The following is a 27751-nucleotide window of genomic DNA, read 5'->3' on the forward strand; positions in this document are numbered from 1 at the left end:
GCACTGCTTTTTTGCAGCAGCAGCAGTCCCTGTCAAAATGTCACTGTAACAACTGTCTCTGTGTGCACATGAAACATGGCAACATGATTGTTGAAAACGTATGTATGTATATACACATATATACATATATATTAATATATATTGCAGCACTTTAGAATGTATTAAAAATGTGTGTTTTTGTGCATCTTAACTTCAGTCTTATTTGTTTTGCATTAATATTAGCAAACAAATGAAATGAATGAACATAATACATCAGTACCAGCTCAATCCAACCACACATCAACTGCAAATCAACTGACAACACAGGTAAGTTATATGTAAAGGATTCCTCCTACGGGTCCTGTTTGGGATGATAAAGCTGAATTTAAAGCAGCCGCTATGTGCCTTTGCCACTGGTGGGACAGCATTTCATTCCGACTGAGTCCCACAGAGAAAGAGCAGCACACATGCAGGGACGCTATACTGAGTCGCAATTTGTGTACCATTAAACAACAGGTTATTAATGCATCCATTATTTCTTTGAAGGTGCGGTGGGTAAATTGGGTCCAAATTAGAACTTGTGAACCGTGTCCTACAAGCTACACAATCAGTTTGTCAAGAAAGTTGTTGTTGCCGTTAAGTTCCAGAAGTTTTGTATACAGGAACACGACTATACCAAAGGAATTAAAGCTGTGTTTAAAATATATACTGTATGTCATGAAGGATTCTTAACTCTGCAACGTTGAGGCTGGTTGTAAGAATTCTCTAAAAAGGAGAATAACTCTTATGAGAAGCGAAATCTATTGAAATATGAATTAAATGACTTGCACATGGCCACTCAGAATTCGCTGCAGCCCTCCTATCTTTAATTTCACGTGGGCAAACAAACAGCGAATACAAATTCTGCTGCTTTTGAATCTCAATTGGGCCTCAACCTTTTCACATCGTTTCAAGGTCCGGCGGTTTTCGAGTGTCATTTGCCAAAGGAAAGGTCCGGCATTGTGCTGCGTTTGTGTGTTTGTGTGAGCGAAAGCCAGTCACGCCTTTTTATCTTTCTGCACATACGCACAGGCCACCGCCTTGAGACAAAAGGGGTCACACAGTTAAACAATGTTGGCCTGATGACGGACAGCAAACTGAAGGCACAATGCACAAGGCGACGGGCTGCAGGGGCTGGCGTCGGCTTGCACTGCGCACACGCACACGCGCGCGCGCGCACACACACACACACACACACACACACACACACACACACACACACACACACACACACACACACACACAGAAAGCAAAGCCAGCCTCTTCCTGCGTTTTCACAACACATGCAGAAATCCAGTAATCCGCACTTACAAGGATCTCTCTCGACCTGCGTTACAAAGTGGCCCTGGCCAATTGTGTTTTCATGCATGTCAGCAAGTGGAGGTCAGCTGAGCGAGGGTCCGTCTCAGGAGAGATGAGGCGGTGGAGGGCAGAACTCGGATTTATTCCGACGTGCGAAGCAGCGACAACATCAGACAAACTAAAATGACTTAATGTTTAACCAGCACTATAGAATTTGGGCAACATTAGTCGCTATCAAAATTGTCTATGCAGTGATTGCCAGTATCCTCCAGCCTTGTTTTGTCATCACTGTGGATTTCCTGGATGTGGTTGTGTGAGCTGGACTGGTTCTCCCTGGGCCCTGTGCCTTCACACAGTATAGATCCTGATCCCTCAGCAATAGTTGGAGCACGGCCTGTTGTGAGGATAAATCAGTTAAAGCCAGCTAGAGAGTGAAGTTTGACCCTGCTTTTTAACGAAGAGTGTCAATGAAGAGTAATAAAATAAAATAAAAAGCAAGTGAACATTTTTGACCTTGTATTAGTGACGTGTAGAGGAGCACAGAATCAGAGGCCTTTCATCATATCGGATATTTTGCTTAGCAAATTAACTTCACGCTCATCCCTGGGTTTAATTCTTATCAGGCTCCATCGCTATGGAAACATTCTCAGATCGGTAAACCTGCTCTGCAAGTTGGGGTTAAAGGGAGGCACAGAATTCAACTGACCAATCAGCTGGCTGGGTGGAGGGGGTGCACTACCGACTCACCTACATTTTGATCCAGTTTAGTCCAGTTTAGTCACAAAATAATTTGTCGTTTTTATTGCTTATTTACTTTAGAGTGACATTCAAGGATGTTTTTGCAAGTATTAACAATTTTCCCCTGCTAGTTTCCTCATGTTGGGTTTCATTCAGGCTCCACCATATTTGTGCTGTTCGTTTATGTGCTTTGATGGTGTTTATGAATCTGATATGAGACAGGCCAACCTACCGTTCAGCCTGCTGATCTTCAGCTTTATACCTGCTCCCAGGTTCTCTGTGTCTCTGAGGGGCTTGATTCTGAGAGGATTGTCATACACAGACTTTGGCACATCACTTTCACTGAACTGTGCTTAACTTACACACTCACACAGTCAGCTACTGCTCGCCCGGCCTGCCGTCTTCTGGCAGCTGTGTCAGATTTCACTTTTGTCTTCCTTCCTTCCTTCCTTCCTTCCTTCTTTCTATCTTCTTCAGTAGAATCATGGTTCGCTCCCCACTTGTGAAGTGGAGCTCCTGCTGGCTGTTGCTTTGGTGTACTAGGCAGCCGCCAATGGTCGATGTTGCAGTCACCACCCCCTTTCAGGTGGGTTATTCATGGCAATTGATTGGGCAAACCTGGGTTGGCAGCAAGTTGATAGCAACAGCCTTGATCTGAATTAACCTGATTGCCATTGTCAGGTTTTGTTAAAGTGTTTAACCACTGTGATGACGTACCATAAAAAAATAAATTTTGCAGAATAATATGGGACCTTTAAATATGGAAGTCATGTAGCAAATATAGATCAGTTTTTTAATGTGGTGATTATATGAGGTAAAATGAATTTTGTTTATTTGTGCATCAATTGCAAAATGTAAAAAAAAAACAAAAAACATGCAAAATAACACATTCCAAAGCGAGATACAAAAACCTTTTATTCTCAAATATATCCCTTTACTTCCTGTTGACAGATCCCAGTTGATAAATAAAAGACAATCAACATGTATTCACGTCCCCTCAGAAGAGAGCGGAAAGACTGTAACAAAATATTTAGTCTTGACGACAGACACAATATATTGACACAGGCTTTCTTCCCCCGCTGCTGACAGCTAAATGAAGCGATGTGGTGGCAGAGTGCACAACAGTGGGAGGACACAACTACGAAAATAAAATAAAAAAAATACCATGTGGGGGCCACAGTGGTCAACATAAAAACAAAATAGTGTATTGAAGAAGAAAAAAAACAGACAAATTGGGCAGATTATTGAAGGAAAGCTGCGTCCGCCGTGCTCCCTCCTCAGCCTGGTTTCATCTTTTAAAAAGAGAAAGTATAAAAAAAACAAATAAAGGACACCACCAACGCGGCCGTTCCTTCAGCCTTTGCAACACAGCAGCAAGGACAAGGTTAAAGCCCCCACGGGAGAGCGTCGGCGGTTTTATGTTGCACTGCAAACACTTCAGACATTATTGGGCCCTATTAATCATTGATCCGGTCGCTGGTGTTAGTTTCTGTGTGCCGTGGTGGAGGGAATTCACAGTGCTGTGGGTGAGGATACTGTTCTTTTTGTTTGTTTTTTTTTAAGGCGATGGACTCATAACAAAAGGTTTGTTGAACTATTGCGGATCGCAGATGAACTAAAACCTACCATGTGGAGTTGTGACGCTGTGGGTGGCGCTGTGCACAAAGCCTCATTTACATGTACGTGCAGGTGAGAATCCGATGGTGCATGTGATGCATTTTAATTATATATATATATTTTTTTTTAAAACAGCGTGAAGAATGGCCATTTGTATTTTTTTGCCCTTAGAGAATAAAACATTTAACAACCCATAACAGCTCCTATTGGCAGAAGATAAACTGACAATCTACAAATAATGGATTAAACAACCCAAGCGTCCCAGTGGACAGCCGGCCGGGCACAGGCAGACTCACAATTCACTTTGAGAATGAATTTTCCAAGTGTATGGGTGTAGGGCTGAATGCAGTTCTGACAGCTTACAGGAAGTCAGCGGCAGTTGCCGAGTTTTGGCGGAAGACTGACCTGAGGGTGCATCAGCGCACGTCTGTCAATCAGCAATCTTACAAAAGAAGCACCAACACAAAATTATTATATATATATATATATTTTTTTCAAATAGTGAGTGGCTGTGGCTGCGCCAGGTTAGCAGACAGGCAGGGCGCCCATATATAAAATCCCGATCTTCAAATGGAGAACATTTCATTAAAAAGTCTTCCCTTCATCCCCCAAATTCAAGTTTTAAAACCCTCGAGGATTATCAGAGTAAAGCAAGGAGGAGCAAGCTTGTCACCGCCAGACAGTGTCATAAAGTCATCAGTTCATTATTCACCTCTCAAAAATTCTTTAGCGGGATCCAGCAGAAAATATCACAGGTCGAACGCGTCCCTTCTTCTTTTTTTTTTTTTTTTGTTTCCGTCTTTGTGGAGAAAGTCTGAGACAGAGTGGGGATGAAAATCTTCTCCAGTCCTCTCTCACTTGTCCCCTGCATACTCACTCCATATTTTTGCATATTTTGTCCTTCGCAGAAAGTGATCTAGAACCGCGGAGGCTGAACGGGGGAAGACAGACGGAGGAAATATCCATTCCACTGGTGGCGGCCGTGCCCTTTAGTTTGTCCGGAGTTGGTAGTCTGCCAAGAAACGTAACAGAGTATTAACAGCTTTCTTCCCCCCATCACTTCTGCACATCAATGCCACCGTCGGCCCCATTAAAGCCTCAGGATCGACATTAATAGTTGCTGTAGTGGCCTTCCACTGAATCAATTTACAGATATTTAACATGTTCCTTCTTCGCCGCAGGTTTACACTGCCTTGGAGTACTGCTGAGAGAAAATGTTGGGAAAGCAAAGAAACCATCATGCATAAGAAGACAAAGACGAAGACGAAGAAGAAGAAGATTGATTTTTGAAAAATAATATTAATTATTTGCCGCTCTCATTTCCATTAATCAATCAAACTAAATAAATACATAAGTATATAAATAAAACACAACACAAGCACGTCAATAAATAATTCAATAATTCAAGCAAAAAATAATTCCCCCTCTGTCAAGAAGAAGAAGAAGAAGAAGAAGAAGAACTCTTCCTTATATTCCTACTTTCTTTACGAAAGATCTTGCAAAGGTTTCCCCTTTAAACCAGTTTCTGGGCAGGAAGCACTTGGACAAGTTGTCAGTATGTCACAAGTATAAAAACAAACATATTTACGGCCAACTTGTAATTCAGAGTTACCAATTAACCAAACCTTCATGACTTTGGACTGCGGAAGAAAGCCAGAACACCAGTAGGAAACTCCCTTGAGAGACGACCCAAGCCAGGACGGACCGAACCCAAGTGTCTTTGGGACATTGCAAACTTTGCTTATAAACAGAGGAGGTGTCTCACTTTGAACCTAACAGTCTTCTTGGTTTGTTTTTTTTAATGCTTTTGTTTTGTTGTTTTTTTTAATTCAAATCAAATCTCTGCAGCATTGGTTCTAGAAATTGAGATGTTCCACCAATGGGGAATTGCATTGCAGGGGAATTTAAGCAATAGCCATGAGCTAAAAACACTTGGCCTCTTATTACACTGTGCTGCACCATTATTCCATGTTCCATGCCTGCATGCTCTCATCAGTGGGAGACCTCCACCACCATCCAGCTGCTGTGTGATCACGCTCCGATATTTGTGCTGCAGTCGGTTATGAGCGCTGTCCAGCGCGGATGCTAATGCTTGTTCATCGCTCATTACTAATTCAGCGCAGTATCGAGCTCATTGTCAAACCGCTGCGAGTGCGTGTCCGCTCAGTGCGCTGACTGAAATCCGACGCCGCCGCCGCCGCACGCCGCGCTGCCGAGGCTGCCGACGACAGAGAAGGTGCGGCCGTCCTCTTCCTCACCTCATCGCTCTCACTCTTCCCCTCTGCACCGTCTCCTCTTTTCTCTTTTATTCCACTCTGGGTCGTTTCGCCGCTTGCCTAGCGGTGTAATGGTGTAACCTTGGCATTTGGCGAGTGGCACCCAGGGAGCTTCTCCTGGCGCTCGGTGGCATCACTCACCCGACCTGACACCCCCAGGTAGTAGATATGACGAATCTCACAGAGTCCAATTCCTTCTAAGGGCTTATACTACACTTGAGAACACCTGGCCGAGGTCCAGGAGCTGCGCAGGGCTTCCGTCTCCGCTTTGTTTCAATTTGCTTCCCTCGGCTAGCAGGGGGTGATATTACTGCAGTCTCAATCAACAGATTTTGCAGATACAAGGTGTCCCAAAAAGTTTGATATCATTTGTCAGGCCACTAATTTTGGCAATTCTTGTTGAAATGTTCACAGAATGTCTCGAAAACAGATCGTGATTTTATACTTAAAGTTTTATATTTGTTCAGTTTTCAGCTTGAGCCATGCCGTTCACTCCCAAAGAGAAGTCATTGTGCGTCTTGGAACATGCTCGCACACAGTCACCAAGTTGTGACCCGGCACATCCAGTTGACCTGTGCCGGGTCACAGGCGGTGCACATATTGAACACTTGTATGTAATCGGTCCCATAATAAACTTGAAGCTCAACACCTAAACTGTTTAATGTCATTGAGCTACTAGACTTACTAGTTTTCAAGATAACTGCTTTTAAAATGATGCCAAATTTTTGGGGACACCCTGCTTATACTAATATGCAACAATCTGTCCCAAAATAAAATTATTACTACGACTAGGGATGCACCGGTACTGATACCAGTATCTAGTGCCAGTACCGATACCAAGGTTGAGTACTGAAATCATAAAATACGTGTCGAGACCACGACACCAATACCAGTTGTATAGGAAAAGGAACCTCCCGCCCTTAGCGCCGCATGCAGCTAATTTGCTGCTAAGGGGTTCACTCCCGGGGCAGGGGCATCATCCACAATTCCCACAAGCTGGATTCTCACAAGAAAATGCCTCGTTTGAAGTTAAGACGTGGCCCGTTCGCGTTTGGTTGCCGAAGACACAAAGGAATTTACAGCAAAAGCTGGCAGCTTGCTCGTTTCCATCATTGGCATCCTGCTCGGTGTCGGCCCGAGCCCCGCAGCCCATGAGTCATGGTGATAGGGCCAGGTAATGGATATGATGGATGTTTTACAGCGGCGGGGTTCACTGGTAGGGCACAGACTGGATAGTGTCGTGCAGAGACCGACACTGATACTGCTCTCACAAGGAAGACATCGCATTCAACTGTGCGCCGATTGTTAATGCCTTGGACTTTGGACAGAAACACAGCAACAGCTGAACGGGAGTAAACAAGTCTTCAACTTGACGAACACAACGGTGTTGTTTCCACAAACGCCGTCGTGCAAAATCTGCTCAAAAATACTATTAGACAAAGTGAATGAGAGGAGGATATTTAGGAATTAAGAGACACAATAGGAACAGGAACAAATTGGTTCTTTGTTCCGCTTGAACACTTTTGTGACATGGCAAGGCTGGTTTACGGCTCACCTCCACTTTGTGTGATGTATCGCACCCACGGCAGAGCATGGTAGCCACTCTTCTCTATAATCTTCAGGTAGCGCACCTGAGAAACAAAGGTTGAATTCTTCATTTGGTTCATCTTTATTTAGTCACAGATTCACGTGTCTATTCAAACCTCCCTTCGAAAAACAGCGGACGGTATGAAAATAAGTTCTGACATATCAATTAATATTATTGGAACCCAGTTCATCAGCTCAGAAATTTAAAAACTATGCATTTCCTGAAGACATTCAGAGAGAGGTGTATCATCATCACAATCACGTCATCGTTTGAGCACTATGTAGGTTGCACCACTTTGCTGTAGCTTGCACAAACCGGATATAAACACTGCTGTCGCTGCTTGGTGGACCGTGTCAAGTGACCAAGTGAGTAAATCATTTCCAAAAGCAGAGGACGTCCCTCTTTGTACGTGCTCTTAATTGTTGTGTTTTCCTTTAAATTACAATTTAGGCCACCGATTTAGCAGTCTAGGTTACCATTAGTGTTAAAGACTGCAAGTTCACCACGGTTTGTAGCTTAATGACAGAGAGGCTTCACGTCTCTAGACTTGGTGATGGCACTAGTGGTCCACGGCAACATTTGTCTAATAAACTGAATGTCAAAGAGGCGTTGACAGTCCAACCTGGATCCCGGAGACGGTGAAGTAGGGGATCTCGAAGTTAACTGTGACTGGTCTCTTTGCGTCCAGCTCCTCACTCTCCACACTGGGCAGCCCAAAGTGTGCTCTCATCATGTACTCCTTGCCACCCTGTGGAGGTGAGGGACAAAGAGAAAGCCGTCACGGCATCTTCTGCACATTTAAGACGCGTCACGCACAATATTAGGGGCTGCAGCACTCAGAGTGTCGACTAAAAGCGTTTGAAAAGGCACCTTAGCCAGACAATGCAAACAGAGAGAATAGGCTGAGAATACGTTGGTTTTACATGTCGTATATTTTATCTACATATGAGAATTAAACAATAAATACACATGTAAATGTTACTGACGTGCTTTCTATTCCATTTGTTTTGCTATTAAACAGATTTTAAAAATGAACCTGTAATCAAACATGCCTGCTGGGCGTGATAAACCTTGTACCTTGGCCACGTTAAAACAAAACAAAACATTAAAGCTGCCAAATGATAGTTTTGTGTCTCAGTGGGGTTCCTAATCTAACTTCGGAGACCGAAAAATGCTGAAAACTTACTAATAAACTAAAGTATCTATGACGTGCAAATATAAATCTCTGCCAGAATTAAAACCCAGCAGGCAGCAGCAATTTTTTTTTACTAGTTTATCTCTGAGTCTTTGCAAGTTCATTGGTTCAAGTGGTGTGTGTGTGTGTGTGTGTGTGTGTGTACACGCATATATATGTATTTATATATATATATATATATACACATATATATATATATATATATATATATATATATATATATATATATATATATATATATATATGTATATATATATACATATACATATACATATACATATATATATACATATACATATACATATATATATATACATATACATATATATATACATATACATATACATATATATATATATATATATATACATACATATATATATATGCGTGTACACACACACACACACACACACACACACACACACACACACACACACACACACACACACACACACACACCACTTGAACTTGCAAAGACTCAGAGATAAACTAGTAAAAAAAAATTATTAATTTATTATATTAAATTTATTATAATAAAATATATATAAAATTTTTAATCGCGATTAATCGCATCACTTAGGAATATGATTAAAAACGTGCATAGATTTCAACACGTGTGTGTGACACTGACGGGGAAGGACTTGATGTTCCACTGCACCACGTTCTTCTCGGGGATCCACTTGGTGCTGCCTGTGGTGGTCTTGAACTTGGGCGAGTCGGCGTCGCTGGGCACCGGCACCAGGATGGACACGTTGTTGGCAGTGGAGCGGCTCTTGAACTGACTGCGGGCCTGCGGAGGGCGACAGCGAGCGGAATGAGACCTGAACGCGAGCGGCGGAAAATTCCCGCCAACGGGGTCGCGGCGATTTTTCACGCCGCGCGGCTTGCTATCGTCCTGCGTGGCTCGCCGTGTCCCCGGCAGATGGCAAGCGCAGCAGTGACCCACCTGAGAAGCGCGCGTGTCATAAATACTAAAGAAGTTCTCTTCGCCGAGAGCGCTCGGCGTGCGCGCGCGCGCGCCAGTGCGCCGGTGTTGGTTTGTCACCTACCTTCACCTTGATCTCCACGCGGCTGTGGGAGAACTTCTCAATCACGCTGTCAATCCAGATGAGAGGCTTCACCTGTCACACAGAGGGAGGGAGCGGACGGGATCAGAGGGCCGAGCGCAGAGCTGGACAGCGTCGCAGTCGCCAACATCAGCGGGACGGCGCAGCGGAGGGCAGACCAGGTTTGTTTGTTCGGCGGGCGGAAAAACAAAAATCTCTTTGGATGGCTGCGGGTCGAGCTGCGGCTGAACACGAGTGTCCTTGAGGACTACTTGTGCTGAAACTAAATTATAGTAAAGTGTTTACTTTTTTTTTAAAAAATTTTGTTGTGTTGTATAAGCAATTTGATTTTTTTTTTTTTTTTTTTTTATGTAGTCACTTTCGGCTTCATGTCTCATTCTGCCTTTGACAATGTTTTATGTGACTTCTTCTGTTAACATAGCAAAAAATACTTTCACATTACATAACAACCCTTAAATAGGCCAGAGGTAGACTGTGAGGTCATGGGCTCGATCACCAGCCTGGTCACAAATCAGTCAAAGATTTTTACCTATTGCCTCTGTGTTTGGAACTCAGCCTTGGGGTTTGTACTGGCAGGTATCTAATGATTGCAGAGCACCTCATCATTCCCTCATGGAAGTGGGCAAAATTCAGAGGACAAATTTCACAGTCTGCTGAATATCTGCTGAATAATGTGTCATTTATGTATTATATGCAATCGCCTTATCAGAAAGTCTTCAACGGCAAAATAGAAATAAACTATTGTTATTTTGGTGCACAATTTAGCAAACTGACTTCTCAGCACCAAGATGTCTGGGACTGGTATTGTTGTTTGTCTGCCTGAGTGCTTTTTGTCAAGGGAGAGCAAAACCAATTGAATGAATGGGATGTTGTCCTGATTCTTTTTCTAAGCAACCATGAACCTTCAAAATAAAGTCACACTAAACCAAAACTTAACTCAAGTCTGATACTGGAATGGCTGGACGTGACTGTGTGTGTGTGTGTGTGTGTGTGTGTGTGTGTGTGTGTGTGTCTCGGCAAAGCATTGGTCAGAGTGTCCTACTCACTGTGGTGTTGAGTCGGTAGGACATGAGTTCGCTCTCGCCATCGGGGGGGATGAAAGAGATGGTGCGGTCGTTTTCAAAGCGCGACAGGCGGACACACTGATGGAACTTCACGTCCTCCAGCTCAACCGTCTTGCTCTTCTCTCCTGGCCCACACAAACAACGCACGCACACACACACATACACACACACACACACACACACAAAGACATACACACAGGAGATTTAGAGCCTTCCACGCAGCCTCAGGGAAATCAAGGTCAGGGGAATGATGACTGACAAACATTCTCTCCCTCTCATGCCGTGCAGCGAGCAAATGCATCTGCCATCTCCTCCCCCCCCACCACCACCACTACCACCACCGCACGGTTATTTACAGTAGCCGCAACACACAACAGCGCCCGTGCACACAGCCACACACACACACACACACGCTGGGAGCGTCTAAAAAAAAAAAATAATAAAAAAGCTGCTGCCATCATCATCTCCCCCCACTGATTCCTATTCAGCCACTTCTCCAGCGTTCACACCTACACCTGCATCAGCCCGAAGGGGGGGAAAATAACCTTGGCAGCAGATTTTACATTTGAAAAAAGTAATTTAAGCGAGAAAAAAGAAAGAAAAAGAAAATTTTTATCTGTTGTCAAAGCGTGTGATTCATCTTAGTAATTTAATTCCAACTGCTACTTTATTATAAACCCCCATTTGAAACTGCAGTCTGGATGTTATGATTTAGCAACATTTAGCCAGAGCGATCAGCTTCTCAGTGAGGCGCTTTAAAATTGTCACAAATTGGTGTCGACAAAAAGACAAAAATCCAACTCCTCCCAAATGAGGGACCAAACATCTCTTAAAATTGTTGTCAATACATAAATATTAATGGAAAACGCGCAAGTACTTCCAGTTATGTCTGTAAAAGCAATGAAAATGTAATGAAACACGAAAATTATTACTTGCAATTACAACTTGGTGTCCTGGCAAAGGGGCATTTTATTTACCAATGTATATTTAAAGTTTAGAAAACTATTTTTGAACACCATATGAATCCGTGATATGTTGCAACACATATGTTCACAACTCACATGCAGCCTTCCGCACGTGCACTGTTCCGCCCAGGACAAAATGCCTCTTGTCACACAACCAGGCCAAGAGCAAAAATATAAAAAATAAAACTGTATTAGTTTGTCTATGCCCATTTTTTCTATGTCATTGTAACATTTGAGACTGCATAAAATGTTCTGGGTGCCCGACAACTTTTTTTTTTCTCCCCACGACTGCACGAGCATTAGAGTTTATTTGTCGCTCCGTGCCTTATCGAGGCAGGAGAACCAACTTCAGTTGTCCTCCAGAGACACAATATTCCTCAACAGCATTTGTGTATTCCAAACAATTCCTCTAGGCTCCACAAGAGGCAGCAAAAGAAGCAGCAGGGCTTCCTGACCTCATCCCGGTGCATCAGTAGTCTGCAGGAGGACAGCCAGCGTTCTCCCTGTCTGTGCTTAATGGAGGGTGCTTAGTGCCGGAGAAACCCGTGTAATGACTGCGGGCCTGTAGGGCCTTCAGCAAACACCCCAACCCCCCCCTCTCCCCCAAACTCCCTCCACCACAGCGCTAACGTCTTCCTCACCTCAGCCTGTCGGAGCGACTGTGCGTCTGCTGCTCCTCCGTGTATTTGGATATGCAGCTTCAATCTCACTCTCTCTTCCTCTCTCTCTCTCTCTCTCTTCCTCTCTCTCTCTCTCTCTCTCTTCCTCTCTCTCTCTCTCACGTACGTGCGCTGGTTTATGCATGCCCCCTCAACTCCCCCCCCCTTATTGATTTGGCTTTTGTATGTAGTGTTTGTAAGATTTCATCACAGGGCAGCGGTGGGGGGCTGTGATGAGGTTTTGGGAGGAACAGGACAACACGCTCGGACTCGCAAAGAAGGGAAGCCCTTTGTAGCATCTGTGTGTCAGCAACACACACACACACACACAAGCACGCACACACGCACGCACGCACACGACCACACAAAACAAAGTATAGCTTCTAGTGGCCCCTGGGGTGCACGCAACGGCAGAGCGTGTCCCACATGACCTTTCTTGTTGTCTTGATAACTTTGCACTGAGTACGAGTGTGTGTGTGTGTGTGTGTGTGTGTGTGTGTGTGTGTGTGCAGGTGAGGGCTGAAAATGCAGCGCGGTCCCCAGCGGTTCACCCTTAAAGCTGCCCTCGCGCCCGCAGTTGTTGTTTTCAATACACAGCAGCAGACGAGACGAGAGGAGCTTGATCCCAACTCGGTCTGCACGGGTACGGCGAATAATAATAATAATAAAAAAAAATAATAAAAAGAAAGAAAGAAAAGGTTTTGTTTTGACATCAATGGAAATGTTTCTGTCCAAAAGCGGCTCACGGAGCTGCGGCTTGTCAGACGGGAGGCGGGACGAGTTTACAGCGTTACGGGCACTTTGGGGCGGAGAAGACGGGATACGACTCATTTTAAGTTTGCTCTTAAAGGACATTAGAAGGCAGCTCCTCTGATAGTCAATTCATCACTGAAGTGCTCTCCGCCAATATTACTTTATTTTTTTTTGTTCCACCTCCTTAAATTTGAAGACACGAAAAAGTAGCAGCACTTCTCGGAGGAGAATAAGTAATTTTTCCAATGTCAGACTAAAGAAAATCTAACTCTGAAATTTTTACTAAGGGAATTAGCCGCACAATTATCACAAAAAACAAAGATGAAAATTGCTCCTTTATGTCCTCACCGAGGGATTAAAAAGTCAGTGATTTTCCTTGAAGATACCCACAAATAAAGGAATTAATAATTGTAAAACACTATTTTTATTTAATTTGTCAGCGCTATTTCAGGGAAAATTCTTCGTTTATGCAAAGATGAGCTCCTGTATTGCTTGGTGGCTTGTAATCTAATTACAAACCTTTGCCAGCAGAGGGCAGTGTTTAACGAGTCATCCTCAATTGAAAGGTTAAGAGAAGAAAGCCCGGATTGCAGGTGTCTGTTGTAAAACACGTCATTATGAATTTAAAGATTTCCAAAGACCAAAAAAAAACAAACAACTGATGATGCATCAAAATAATTGTGCACGCGGTGAAGAGGTGACGCGTTGCTAGATGTGTCAGTGTATGACTTTGATTTTAATCTCTAATTTTTCTGAGGATGGTTTATCTATTTATTTATTTTTCTCCCCCAGACTGCAGGACGGAGCAGGGATTGTGTGTTGCATATACAGCACATCCCCGGTACCCTCACCTTTCATCTGCTGGGCTGTAGCCCGGGGTGGGGATTAACTCGCAGGCAAAGAGGCGAGACAGTGAGGAGCGGCACTGGTGGAGGATGGGGGGAGGGGGAAGACGGGGAAGACGGGGAGGGAGGGTGCGGCAGCAGACGGGAGGAGACGGAGCAGGAGACATAAATGGGAAAACTGGGAGAGAGTGGGAGGAAGATGAGGAGGGATGAAAGCTAAGCTGAGTGTGGAATCTCTCGAAGTGAGGGCTTTCCACTGAGAACAGGGGGGTTGCGTGTGTGTGCGTGCGTGTGTGTGTGTGAAACAGAGTTCAACTAGTGTAGCATTCATTCACATATATATATAAATATATATATATATATATATATTTTTTTTTAAAGAAGTTAAATCTATTTCTACGCTCACAATTTCTCATTTAAATGCGACACCTTCACAGTTTACACGTTCACGGCAAAGTGAGCGTTGGAAACGCGAGACATCAAAAATAGAGCATCTTCAGCGACGGCGCTCAACAATCTGCCAGAGGCGGCACAAAGGAAGTGAACTTGTGAACCACACGTGCCTTTTGGCTCGCATGAGAAAACGCGGCACGGCAAAACCACTGAAATTTCTCACAAAGCAGCAAATCTCTGCACTGCAGGAGTGAAGTCATGAAGCACGTCAGGAAATTGGAGAAACTATTGGACGATTGGACTTCTGGAATTGCAAAAAAAAAAACAAAAAAAAAAAACTATGATAGTCACCAATCGGGATGGGGAATAGGAAGATTTTTTTAAAAGGTGACCAAACATTCCATTCAGCTCCGGTGTCTCCCCACCACCGGCTCTCCTGCCCACGGGGAGCGACTGGTCAATGAGCCCCGGCCGCCCCTGACGGCTGAAGACGCGCACGCCCCGGCTCACTGGTACTTACTGCCTGTGATTTCAAACAGCACTTTGTCATTGAGACCCAATCTGAGTTCGGGCATCCCTGACAGCACCACTTTGAGCTTGATGGTTCCCACTATTTCGCTGCGCAGGACGCTGCCACTGGCGCTCACCTGAGGACGAAGGGACACAGAGCAATAAGACACACCGGGAGAATTTCCTATGAGCTCGGAGAGAAAAGTGCCGTCTCTGAACACACACTGTTGGAATTAAAGAGGAGTAATTTAATATTGGAATGTGATTTTCGTGCACTCCAATAAAATGTTTCTGTTAATTCCTTGAACTAAACATGAGGTTTTCACCATCTGTGTAAATGCATCATAAATCAATAACAATACGATCTATTCCTGTTTGGTTTTTTTTTCAATGTTTTGACAGTTTAACAAGTGGGAAAATCATAAAGTCGCATCATTTGTTGAGTTCTGTTGTGACAAAGAATACATTTTTTCTAGCTTAAATAATAAAGTTTCTATACACAAGCGGTGTGCGAGATCCCTCAGGCTGCACACTGCGACAACACACAAAGCGTCAGAATATGCAGACAAAAGAACAGAGGACCGTCTGGAACTGCAGACCGCCTCTGTTGCAATTCAATACAAGGAAGGAGGAAATTGTTCCAAGGAGCCCAAACGTGCCAGAGATTTGACTAATTACCGCTGCACTGCTGACGCACCTGCTTGGTCCCCAGCAAACAGCCTGATCATCCGTTTCAGATGCGACTAAATATCCATTCGAGCCAAATGAGGGATAAAACAATGCATGCCGGCGATGTACCACAAACGTCACAATGTCGCTGATTGAAAGTTTTCCGAGAAGCCCTTATTTAGAGGATTCTTCTCCATACACCTCTCATTATATTCATCTTTTTTCCATACGACTTCCCTCAACAAAAACTCTGTGTCTCTCTGACGCAGCTACACCTTGAGAAACACACAAAAGATGTCGTAATCATTCGTAACTGTAAGAAAATAAAAATTGTTTGAATTTTTTCTCCACACCACCGTTTGATGGGAGAGCAATGATATCAACAAGGGTGAAATGTCCTCACCAGTAGATTAACTGACTCAATGACGTCCATGAAAACTTCGTTTTTCCTGTACTTGATGCCCTCTGAGCGCCACGACACAGCGTTGGTGACGGTGGCAGGAGGTCGAGGAGCTCCGACCTCCAACTTATGACCCTCCTGAGTGATGTACCTAAAAAAAAAAAGAAGAAGAGGGCAGGTTAAAAAAAAAAAAAAAAAGGATCTGAGGGGTCTTCAATGTGCAATAAGACAAATATGTTGCTTTATGTACTTATCCTGTACACACATTGATTTTTGCCGACTTCTTATTTGCTTACAGTAAAAGAAAATATCTGTGAATTCTAATTGCTTTGTGTCCAGCTATTATTTACTCATCAAGCTTCCGATTCACATGATCAAATAGTTTCTACAAAAATGATGCCAAAGCAAAATAAAAACTGATGCGACTTGAAAATTCTTAACACTGAGATAAACCAAAATACAAAACCTATTTGCCTAAATAAAGCCTTGAGTGCATCATCATCATCATCATCATCATCAAATTACACAAGAAACACGCAACAGGCAAGAAAAATATGGAGTGGTGATGTATATGAGGCAGCAAGTGTGTGGATGTTGACTGAATGAGCTGAACTATCAACCACCACCTAAACTTATACTGAATAAATCCAGAGCGGTAACTTCAGCGCAGCATTTCCTTCCTCTTTCTGGCGTCTCCGGTTGCTTGTGGCTATTTTTAAAAGGTGGCAGGGCAACCATTCCGAAGCGAGCAAAGACTCGCACTACTCATCCGCTAATGTGGAGGCACAGCCAGATCAGCTGTGTAAATAAAAAGGACAGACATTTGCTGGAAATGAACAGAAGTAAACAACATGGAAAAACACCACCTGAGCTTCACATAGGAACTTTTCATTTTCTCCTGTGTGACAGTGAAGAGAATTGCTTACTGCCCCTTCAAAACTGTGTCATGCCGCAGACTCTCAGCTCTGCTAGCGAGTCAACCTTTGGTGGGGCTCTTATCAATAAATGCAGGCCGACAGAAAGCTTCAGCTTCACTGGCGGGAGCCTCATCGTTCGGTCGTACCCCTCCCCTCTCCAGTCCTTCCACCTTTCCCCTCCCCCAGAACCCCCCCCCCCCCCCACAGTCGCTGACTTACTGACCTAATGTCCCTCAGAGACGACTGTTCTCCTGCTGCTTTGTGAAATAAATAAATAAATAAAATGAAAATAAATAAATAAATATATAAATAAATACAAAAACTGCAACCCCTGCAATGCATCAACAATTCCACCTCAACCTATTTCGTTCCCCCTTTTAACACACAGTGCACAGCGTGTATTGAAATTCTGCAGCACCAACAAAATTGGCCAAGAGTGTGTTTGGTGAAGTTGGAGTCCAACATAAATATGCATCATCTGCAGGTGAGGCAGCGGGATTCAATACGAACTCTGAAACTGTGACACAAGTGCAGAGCAGAGGCAAAGCGAATGCTCAGCCGACTGATGAGTTATTTGCCGTTTTCATCAATTCATCAGCTAATTACTGAGCTCATGCAGCAAATTAGACGTCACGCCTGCGAGTGTTTACACTTTTGTGCCTATTCAAATGCTGCCCAGCTATTTGTTTACTATTTGTTTAAGTCTTGCAGCTCACATTAACTGCAGAAATCTTTTATTTCAATGAGTTAAAAAGTTCATGTTGTGTTTACTTGGAAACCAGAGACATGGACACCATTTGCATCACTTTTATGATGAAATATAAAAGCAATACAAAAAGTTTTTCCGTTTCTCCAATTTCTCACTGAAGTTTGAGAACTTATTTCTCATTTATATATATATATATATATATATATACATATATATATATTAAAAAAAAAAAACTTTCATTGCTTGATTGGTTGACTTCTGAACCATTCGTATTTTGACTGTTGGGAAGCGATTCATGCACCCTGGGCATGTTTCTAAAATTGTTATGATTATTATTGTTGTCATCATTATGCCTGCCAATTCCAACCTCAGCATCATTCTACTCAAATTACTCACTGTTCCTCCTCTGTGCGTGTCCTAACTGTCTCAGCCTGGCCTCTCTGGCTGCAAGGCCTAAAGATCTGACATGCTGGCTGTCCCTCAGGGGTTCCCTCTCCTGATGCTCTCCATCCTGGTCACTGCCAAGGAGAAGATTTAAACTCTGTCTCTAAACCACGCAACATTGTTGCTCACAACACCGTCTCATTCTAGCTGGTAATGTTTTATGACGGCCAACACACTTTTGACACCTGTTCCATTCTGCTTGCACACGCTTCTTCTCCACGCGCTCTCTGTTGCTCTGGACTGTTGACCCTCCGTAATTGAAATCCTCCACCTTTGTCTTCATCTTCAATCGCTACTCTCTAACCTCCACTTGGGGCTTTCTCATGCGCGCTCACGCATTGTGTCTTGCTGCTGCTAAACTGATGCTGAGATTGAGAATTTAAAGGGCATTTGAAAGATAGAGTCTAGATTTTTAGACACTTAAGATTCAGACGTTGTGTGTTTTGGCCTCCAGTGCACAGCACAGTGTGAATTTACAGTGTCTATAGACATCATGTACAGTTTCTCATTCTGAAATGCTACCAGCTGGAATTATCCCTCTGAGTTCGGCAGGCCTCTAGCGTTTCAACAGTCCCGCGGAGTCACATTGAGATTGTTCTGATCATTGTCATTAATAAACATTTTCAATCAGGCCACAATTAACGGAGTCAAATGCAGAACCGTGTGAATCAATGCCAACTGAACACGTCACAACCTCCCATCAACAACAAGAACAACACACAAAAAAGTGCTAAATAAACAACTTTTAGACTGACTGACAGATTGAGGCAACGTTTCCTTCCCCGGTTCTCTGTCCCACTTCCTCCCACCTTGACTTGGATGAATGCAGGTCGGCACGCTGCAAAAATGTGAAAAGCGCTGACAGATGAAAGCGTGGATTGCGAGTGGGCTCGGGGTCGACGCGGGGTTGTTTTTGTTGCCTCGCTGTTTGTTCTGTTTTGCCCGGATTCTCTTCAGAAATGCTAATAAGACGAAACCGGAGGCGGGCATTTAGGCACAAACCTTACAGATTAGCATTACAATAGCAATCATAGCGTACAGACACACACACACACGCACACAAAATAAATCCATTGTAAATCCTCATGCACCCCTAACTGGATTAGTCCCATGCAAACAACAAACACACAATATACCTACTACAGTTTTATAAAGAGGGAAAAGGTGTTTTCAGAGTAGCTGTGCCAGGAAAAGGTCAAAGAGCTGAAAAAGCTGGCAGTCAGAGACACTGTACTGTGTGTGAGTGTGTGCGCGCGGAGTGAGTGACGACTTGTTGTGTCTCCTTTGAGAAAAGAAGAGCAGCTCTTTTCTTTGTGAGAGTCTTGAGTGTGCCCAGCTGATGTGTCATTGTGCTGGAGTGCCAATAGGAGCCTGGTAATTATCGCCTCTGTTCAGACGACACACACACACACACACACACACACACACACACACACACACACACACACACACACACACACACACACACACACACACACACACACACACACACACAATAGGCAAATCTCTGCGCACACAAATTAAACAGCAGTCTTGTTCAATAAAGTATGAAGCAAAACTAAACACATGCCCGTTTATTTTAAGTGGAACTCATCCTGTGTGAATGTGAACATGTCGCTGCTGCTGCTGATAATCAAAGGTTTAATTCTTCCTGTGCAACAAATACGTCTCTGGGGTGCCCAGAGGGGACAGCAGACGTGAAAACATCCTGAAGCCTGTGAAAACAACAATGGCGGCTCTTGGCTTGTGCTTGCTTTGATTCAGTTTGCTGGAAAAAATAAAACCTGACGGCCCTCTGAGCACCGTAACTACGCTCCCAGTTCCAAAGTCTGCCGGTCACTGATGTTTTTTTATTTGCCTTTGTCTCAACATGATAAGTTAAAACTCAAAAACACATAAAACAACTGCAGCCTTGCAGATTTTGTAATTAAAATAAGTGTCATTCTTGATGTGGGAGAGACACTATATGGAAAATATCACTTTCAAACCATATCTAGTCATATAGTTCCCACATGAGGCCAAATTCACTTTAACTGCAGTTTCTACACAACCACGTGAGTCTACAACGAGTTATTGAGCTGCTCAGAAATCGGAAAGCTCCATCCTTTACTTTATTTGCTTGCTTCACTTTCAATGAAAGGAAAAACGGCCCTTTGTGACGTCACAAAGGGCACATGCCACCTTGTTTTTGTCGACTTCCAAACATGTGGAAAATAACAAGGCGTTCGTTTCAGTGGGATGCCTGCTGTTCTCTGGAGCTGGGATTTCTCATTATGCAAGACTGCTCAACTGAGCTGGAGGGAGAATAAAGACAAAATAATAATGTTATGATAAGACCTTCGAGCAAATCAATCAACCAATTGTGCCTCGCACCCGAGCATTTATCACCACGTTCATCAGAGCTGCTTGTGAAGTCTCTTACTCCTGAAGGATTTTGCTGTCAGTCGTCTGGGGGAAGCCGAAGTCCATCACCTCATCCATCAGCTCGTACACCGTCACAAAGTTGTCGCGGATGCTCTCCTCCTCCAGTTCCTTGAAGTACTCCTTGAAAACCTGGCCACACGGAAGCAGAACCGGCTTTAGAGTGGACGCTTTTGTGCGTTCACGCATAGGAACGGACAATCCATGCCATCTGCTGGCTGCACGGAAGAAGCAAATGTCCGTTTTACTCTCAAGAGCGAAAATCAAATTGAATTAGAAAAACTGATCACGTTTGTAAAGTAGTTTAAAATAGACGGAGCTGATTAATAACGATTCAAAAACAGATATGAAACCTTAAAAAAAAAAAAGAAGCAATTTGGGCACTTGCAAAGATAGTCAGTACCTGGACAATCTTATAGAGGAAGGAGTACACCAGAGCAGCGTTGGCGTTCTTCTTGGTCATTGCCACCACTGATGGAGGAACTGTTTAGGAGGAACAACAACGTAGCCACAGGTGACACTGCATCGAAAGTGAGCGACAGCATTTTGTGGTGAACTAGAAATAGAAAACCGCGTCTGAAGTACCCGAATGAACTGAAAGTTTGCATGTGCGAAGTGAGAGGTTGGCTTCACATTTCCGGAAGTGAAACTGGACAGGAAAACGCTCTCAGAAGTGGCAAATCACACTGAACTAATAATGTGCGCCCAGCGTTTAACCAGCTGATCTTCCATCAGGGGAGGCGGCGTACGTGTCACACTGGAGCTTCCTTTTTTTTATATTTCAGCATCTCCAAAAGAGATCTATGACGCGGCAGAGGAATGAGGTCACTCCACACAGTAAATCTGAGCAGCTCCAACCGGAGCCAAGGTCTGAAAAGTCATCGTTCAACGCACTCGAAAAATCAGTCCGCCGCCGCGAGACCAACGGCGACGTTACAAAACGGATACGGTAGAGGTTGCTGTGTTTGATCCACAGGAAGTGCGAGTTGCCATGGCTGAGCATGGGCGCCATTTCAGCGTCGTCCTCCCTCTTCTGCAGCATGGGCATGAAGTGGTCGATTTGGTTCATGTCCATGTTCCCCATGTAGTTACGGCAGATTAGCACCTGCGGACAGAAAGAAATGAGCAAAATGTGCAGGAGATGCTATCGTGGGCTCACTGTCAGCTCATCTTCACGGCTGAGCGGCCAGGCCTCCAGACACTGCAGTCAGCACCGACCGGCGGTGCCAGTGCCAGTTCCATCAGCATCGAGTCACATGACTGACGCAGAGCAGTTCAGCGACCAACTACACAACACATGGTTTAATCAGTTAGCTTTTGACCTTAAGTCGAGCTAATGATTCGTTTTGTTGTTGACTAATCTATCAATCATTTCTTCCATTTCGTTCTCTTTTGGACTTCTGCTTAACCTTATTTGCTTAAATCCTTCTGTAACCTTTTGTGTTAGATGTTTAAATGGTTGAACTGGATCAGGGAGTTGAACCATTCAGATTGAGCATCACTTCCTGAAGAAGCAATAGTTTGCAAAGTTTACCGAGCAAATGACGACGTTAGACCTCTCTCAGCGGGTTTGGTGTACGTTCCAAATATATCAAAGCAATGCACAAAAATTCTCTTGAATCCAAATGAATTTTATTTCAAGTCTTGGCTTGATGCTGCGATATTTGCCAGCATGTAGATCAAAAAACGGAGCGCGTAGGAAACGACGAGCTTCTTTCGCTCTTTGGCAGAAAACTAATCCTCGCTTCTGAAATAGGGAAGTGCATTCTGACAGATTTACCTTGATGTTCTCTTGACAAAAAAAAAAAAGCAAGAACCTGTTTTGTTGCAGTGACTAAACGGAGCACGTCAGCATGGCTAGTGAGGGGATCAAACACCGTTTGACAGTGATTCTTGCCTTGGAAAACTGTGAGCCATCAACAGTCAGAAGTCTCGTAAAAACCCTCAGACATACACGCATTTGAACTCCACTGTAAAATGAATATATTGAAAACAGATGAGAGAATAATTAAAAAAAAAAAAATGTAATTAAAGCCTGTTCATATAAAAATCACATTGTTCGTTCAGACTTTGTCTGAAATTAAATGGATTTGTCGTCTATTTCGGTCACAAAAGCTGAGATTTTTCATCTAATCTCGTCAGGCATATAAAGCTGCAGATGTATTGCCATACAGCTTAAACACCACCGCATTCACTGCCTCCTAGTGTGCTGGTGAACTTGTCCAAGTTTCGACAGATGTATTTTTATTCTCCTTTAATTTTAACAGAAATGTATCCAGTCAACATATTATGACGCAGCAGGGTTTTTATTTCACAAGTACAGTGTGGACACACGAGTGAAGACCAACATCAAAGCTTCAACGCTTGAGGGATCTAGACCACACGCACACACACGCACGCTACACTCAAAGCTTTCTCCTTGTTTGATGGAGGAGTCTGTAGCGCCAGGGGGTCACAAAGGGGCAAATACAACAAAAGGAGGAGGAAATCAGAAATAAAAAAGGAGGAAATGCCAGGAAAGTAATCTGAAAAGGAGGATATGAACAGGCCACTGGTCGGCTTCTGTGAGGGGGGAGCTGAAGCCACAGTGCACAGAGTTCAGGGGTCACAAGAGAACCAAATAAGGTGGAGGGATGCGTTGGCACAGTGCTGAAAAGTCTCCGAGAGCAATCCAGGAGATTCACTTTGAAGCTCCAGAGGGAAACTTTCACTAACACAGTAGGGCGACCTATGATAAAATCCATTTTTAGCCACAGCACGATTATTACCAGTTTACTTAAACAAAAAACAAAACAAAAAATAGGTTCTTAACCAGCAACCGTGGGGATGCTTTGTAAAAGTTTTTGTCAAACTCTTTACCAAAGCCAGTCAGAATTAGAGAACTGCTTTGAGTTCCGTTTTTTGATCGCTTTAATGAGGAAGGAATGTTCACAACTGAACGGTGTGGCTGTTCCCCAACTGGAGCAACACTATCCAGAGTACTACTAACGTTTCGTTGTTGCTGTTTTTTTGTCAAGATGTTTTTCTAGAAAACAAAGACACACTTGAAATACAGGCAATGAAGCTACCTGAAAAAAAAATCAATCATACATAAACAGATCAACCTGTTCTGATAAAAAGTAAATCAACTGATAAAATACAAAGCAAAAAAAATGAATACAACTCTAAAGCTGCGAAAATTGAATGGAGGAATTGAGCTGGAATTGAATTGAAAGCAGAAGTCTGATAGTTATGTTCAAAGTGAATCTCAAAGGTTGATAACTAGATGTGTACCTTGCCTCAAGAGCAAGGGCAAGTTAAAACCAAGAGCAAAGAGAGAGTGCCCAAATTGACATTGGTGTGGAGGCCGGGACGACAGAAAGACCAAAGGTCAAAGCGGTTTCAACATCGAAATCTCGAGTTCGACAATACTAGCTGAAACTGCTAAGCAACAACAAACAAATCACAAAGAAGAGAAGAGAAGAGCGACAGATTGCAAATCAGTTTAATTTGCAAGTGGTTCTCATGCGAACTATGCGACTAGCTCATGATTTTATTGTCAGATTTATTCTGAAATGTCTCGCTGACGAACAGGAGTTCCTCCAACAGCCTTCCAACTTTGTTTTCCTACACAACCTTCAACGACCTCACGTACTTCCAGCAGCTGCTCAAGAACGTACAGCGTTTATTTTAAATCCAATTTATTTCCTGCTGAATATTTGCCCAGTCTGATTAATGGGAGCCTCCTCTGTCCTGGCAGACACTGCCATCACATGTGGGCAATTAACAGCTGACTAATGGAGAGTAATATCTCGCTGGAGCAAGTGCAAGACTCACAACAGAGGCCGCCGAGTTGGTCTATCAATTGGAACCATTTAACATTGTGCACATTCAGTCAACAGCAGCTCAGTAGAGGACTGTCAGCACCAAGAAAGATGACTGTGGCGCTAACTGTACACATAATGGCGGCCCTTGTCTAAAGAGATGCACAAAGGCAGCACAGCGCAGCCCAGCTGCGCCATCAGAGAAATGGATATTTGTGATTGGTAGCGCATATCCCATGGCCACTTGTATTGATTGGAAAAACCTTTCAAAGCCGCTTTTCTTAATCACAAAGGACTCATTATTTTCAACTTCGATGATGAATTTCACAATTGATTGGATCGCAATTATCAAATCCCTCTGGAACCATTCACCACTGTTTAAGTAGTCGTGTAGTGGACTTCACCGTCTACTTGAGTGAGATTGATTTGATTATGCGTACGCTCACTGGCCACACATCAGTTACATCTGCCCAGTTCCTTGTCAACGCAAATAACTTATCAGCCAATAACATGGCAACAACTCACTGCATTTAGGCAGGAGTGTCTGAATGAAGGATTTCATTTCAGTGACTTTGATGGTTGGTGCCAGACAGGCTGGCCAGAGTGTTTCACAAACTGCTGATCTACTGGGACTTTCACTCGCAAGAATCTCCAGGGTTCTCAGACAATAGACCCAAAAAGAGAAAATATCCAGTCAGAAGCACTTGTGTGTGTGTGTGTGGGGGGGGGGGGGGGGGGGGGGGGGGGGGAGAGACCTTGTTGATGTCAGGAGTGAGAGGAAAATAATTTCAAATATAACAATTGGACCGCCTAAAAAGGCAAGTGAGAACTTCATTAGCTTTGATTCTTTATAACTCTATCAACCCCAATCCTAATTATGATGCAAAGTAAGTAGGAGGAAAAGAAATCCTTCTGGCTACAATAAATGTCCCTATCAAATTAAAAGGCAAATCAGTAAAGAATTAAATGAAATACTGTGGTATTGTTAAGGTCCCATATTGGTGTGTTTTCAGACATTTACTTTTCATTACAAACATCACTAGATGTAGCCTTGCATAATTATGTATTGTGTAATGTAAAAAAAAAAACAACAACACTCAAATGTATTATTATTATTGGTTTTAGTTGAGGACAAAACCAATGAAACATTTGAACAGAACTGGGTTGTGGTGTGTGAACTGATGATGAAACAAAGGCCTGCCTGAGAGGAACATGGATCCATTAAGAATGCATTTCCACACTTTTGTGGTCTGATGCAAAGTCAGTGTCAATCTCAAGAGCTATTTGGCCCCAAGTCAAGAAACTGACTGAACTTATTCAAATTCATCTCAGCTTCTTCAGCCACGCTTTCACTTTCTATGCCGACGACTGTGCGCCTCCCCAAAGATTTGACTGAATTAACTTGTGAGCAATAACGTGATCAGGAAACGTGCTGCTGCTCATGACAACCGGAAAACATTCGGTTGAATGTATTCTTTTATTGAAAGTCCCAGAGCACGCCGGGAGTCAGCGACGCCACGCTGACTTCAATAGTCTGACATTTCAGTCGACATGGCTGTGTGGTGTGTGTGGTCTGCTGCCCGAGAGCCGCGAGTCAAAGGGGAGTGGAAGAAAGGGCAGGGCAGTGGTGGAGAGTGGCATCTGCAGAAGCCATTCCTTCTTTTCAACCGTGTCGATTCTACTGGAGAGACCAGGTTCTTCTCGATTGGTTTTGGTTTCATTTTGTGTTTCCTTCTTACCCAAAAATCTTTACCAACCCCCCCCCCCCCCCCCCTCCCCTGTAAGAGCGCGCCGCAGAGAGCATTTGCCAGGTCAGGACTAGTTAGCAGTGGGACTTAAGGTGAAGAATAGCGACTGACTTGCCTCGGGGCAGGGATGGGTGGGTAGGCGGAGGGTGAAAGAATAAATCTTTTCATCTACGCTCTGACATCCAGGCTACAAGGGACCCAACCTTTTCCCTGGTGGCCACTGTCGAGAACACAAGGCTTTAATCGGCAGTTCCTCCCCTTCCCTCTGAATAAATGAACCCAGTGATGTTTAAATGTGAACTGACTGAATAAAAATCAAAAACCTGACAAAAGAATCACAAGTGGAAACATCTGCCACTCCACCCGCACTACGACATGCATACAAACACAAACTAATAATTTGACCTCATTTAGTTTGTAAATTAATAGAAAGTTGTACATGACAATTAACTTGCATTTAGAACAAAAAGAAAAGCTTTCATTTTGAAAATCCAAGGGCTATGTCCTCAAATTTTGTTCAATTAATAATCTAGAATAAAAAGCAAGAATTAACTCTATGAAACAATGTGAATATTTAATGACATTAAAACTGAGTGAAGGCATCACTTTGGGATTTTTGGAAGTTTAAAGAAAATTTTGTGGGGAAGATGTGCAGGTTTTTAGGATGCAAGTGCACCCTAATAATAATAATAATAATAATAATAATTAGTGAAAACAATCTGTTGCATCATGAGACATTTAAAATGCATCACTGCGACTGCACTTCTCCAGACGAGGAAATCTTAAAGAATTATACCCTAATTGATTCATACACACACATACATACACCAATGCGACCGCGCAAGTTACGCTATGGCGAAAAAGTAAAGTCGCGTGCTTGGAAGTGGGACACATGACAAAGTATGAAGGCACCGTGGCTGCACAAAAACAAGCCCTCAGTGTTGCGCTTCAACGCGGGCGAAACGAGTTTGGCAAGTTGAGCCGATCTCTTCCTGACATGCGGGTCCAAGCGCACATTCAGCGTCGTTCTCTTATCATCCCCCCCCCCTCCCCAGCAAACTGGGTTATCGTGCCACCGCCGACAATGAGCGTCAATTAAGTTGTTGAAACAAAAGCGCACATTCTTCAGTTCCGTGCCATGTCGGCGGGCTTTTACGCGGGGACGTGGTCGTTTGCTTACAGGCAGGTGCAATCCGTCGCGAAGCTTGACGTCAACTTCCCCCTTCCGTCAACAACAAGTCGAAACAAACTTACCTTCCCCTTCAGGTCCAGGATAAATATCGCAGACGCCGACATGCTTGGCGGTGAAGAGGAGAAAATCAAAGCGACGAAGCCAGGGAGAGGATTTTTTTTTTTTTCTTTTCTTATCTGGGTCTACGGAAGAATATGGGTCATTCGAGTGAATTAATACTGGCTCCCATCATCCTCCTTCCTCTCCACTCCTTCACTCTCCTCAAGCCGTCGCGTTAAAAGTGCAAGTGGCTGCGGTTCCCCCGCCGAAGGGGTCAAGCTAGCTGTTCTCACGTGAATGCTACTTCCGGTGAGGGGATTCTTGAATTTGTCAGATTGTGGATCCGGTATTAGCGATGAGAAATTCATTTGCAGTATACTAGCGTGTGCTTTAAATCTCTTCAAGGGTCCCATATCAGT

The 27751-nt window shown here is 43.6% G+C and overlaps 1 protein-coding gene across 1 annotated transcript; it reads right to left on the reverse strand.

Annotated features, from left to right (window-relative positions):
• Window positions 1-2955: 2955 nt before the first annotated feature.
• ap1m3 (adaptor related protein complex 1 subunit mu 3) lies at window positions 2956-27588 on the reverse strand. Its single transcript, XM_076045733.1, has 12 exons — window positions 27356-27588; window positions 21499-21655; window positions 20954-21021; window positions 20552-20682; window positions 16063-16210; window positions 15001-15127; window positions 10848-10990; window positions 9784-9855; window positions 9366-9524; window positions 8162-8287; window positions 7507-7582; window positions 2956-4687 (listed from the first exon to the last, which is right to left on the reverse strand). Exons 1-12 carry the CDS (start codon window positions 27395-27397, stop codon window positions 4665-4667), a joined length of 1272 nt encoding a protein of 423 aa, XP_075901848.1. The 5' UTR covers window positions 27398-27588; the 3' UTR covers window positions 2956-4664.
• Between the last annotated feature and the right edge of the window lie 163 nt (window positions 27589-27751).

Source organism: Nelusetta ayraudi, unplaced genomic scaffold (assembly GCF_046127955.1).
Source record: "Nelusetta ayraudi isolate G7.1 ecotype Tasmania unplaced genomic scaffold, CSIRO-AGI_Nayr_v1 ptg000084l, whole genome shotgun sequence".
Lineage (NCBI taxonomy): Eukaryota > Metazoa > Chordata > Actinopteri > Tetraodontiformes > Monacanthidae > Nelusetta > Nelusetta ayraudi.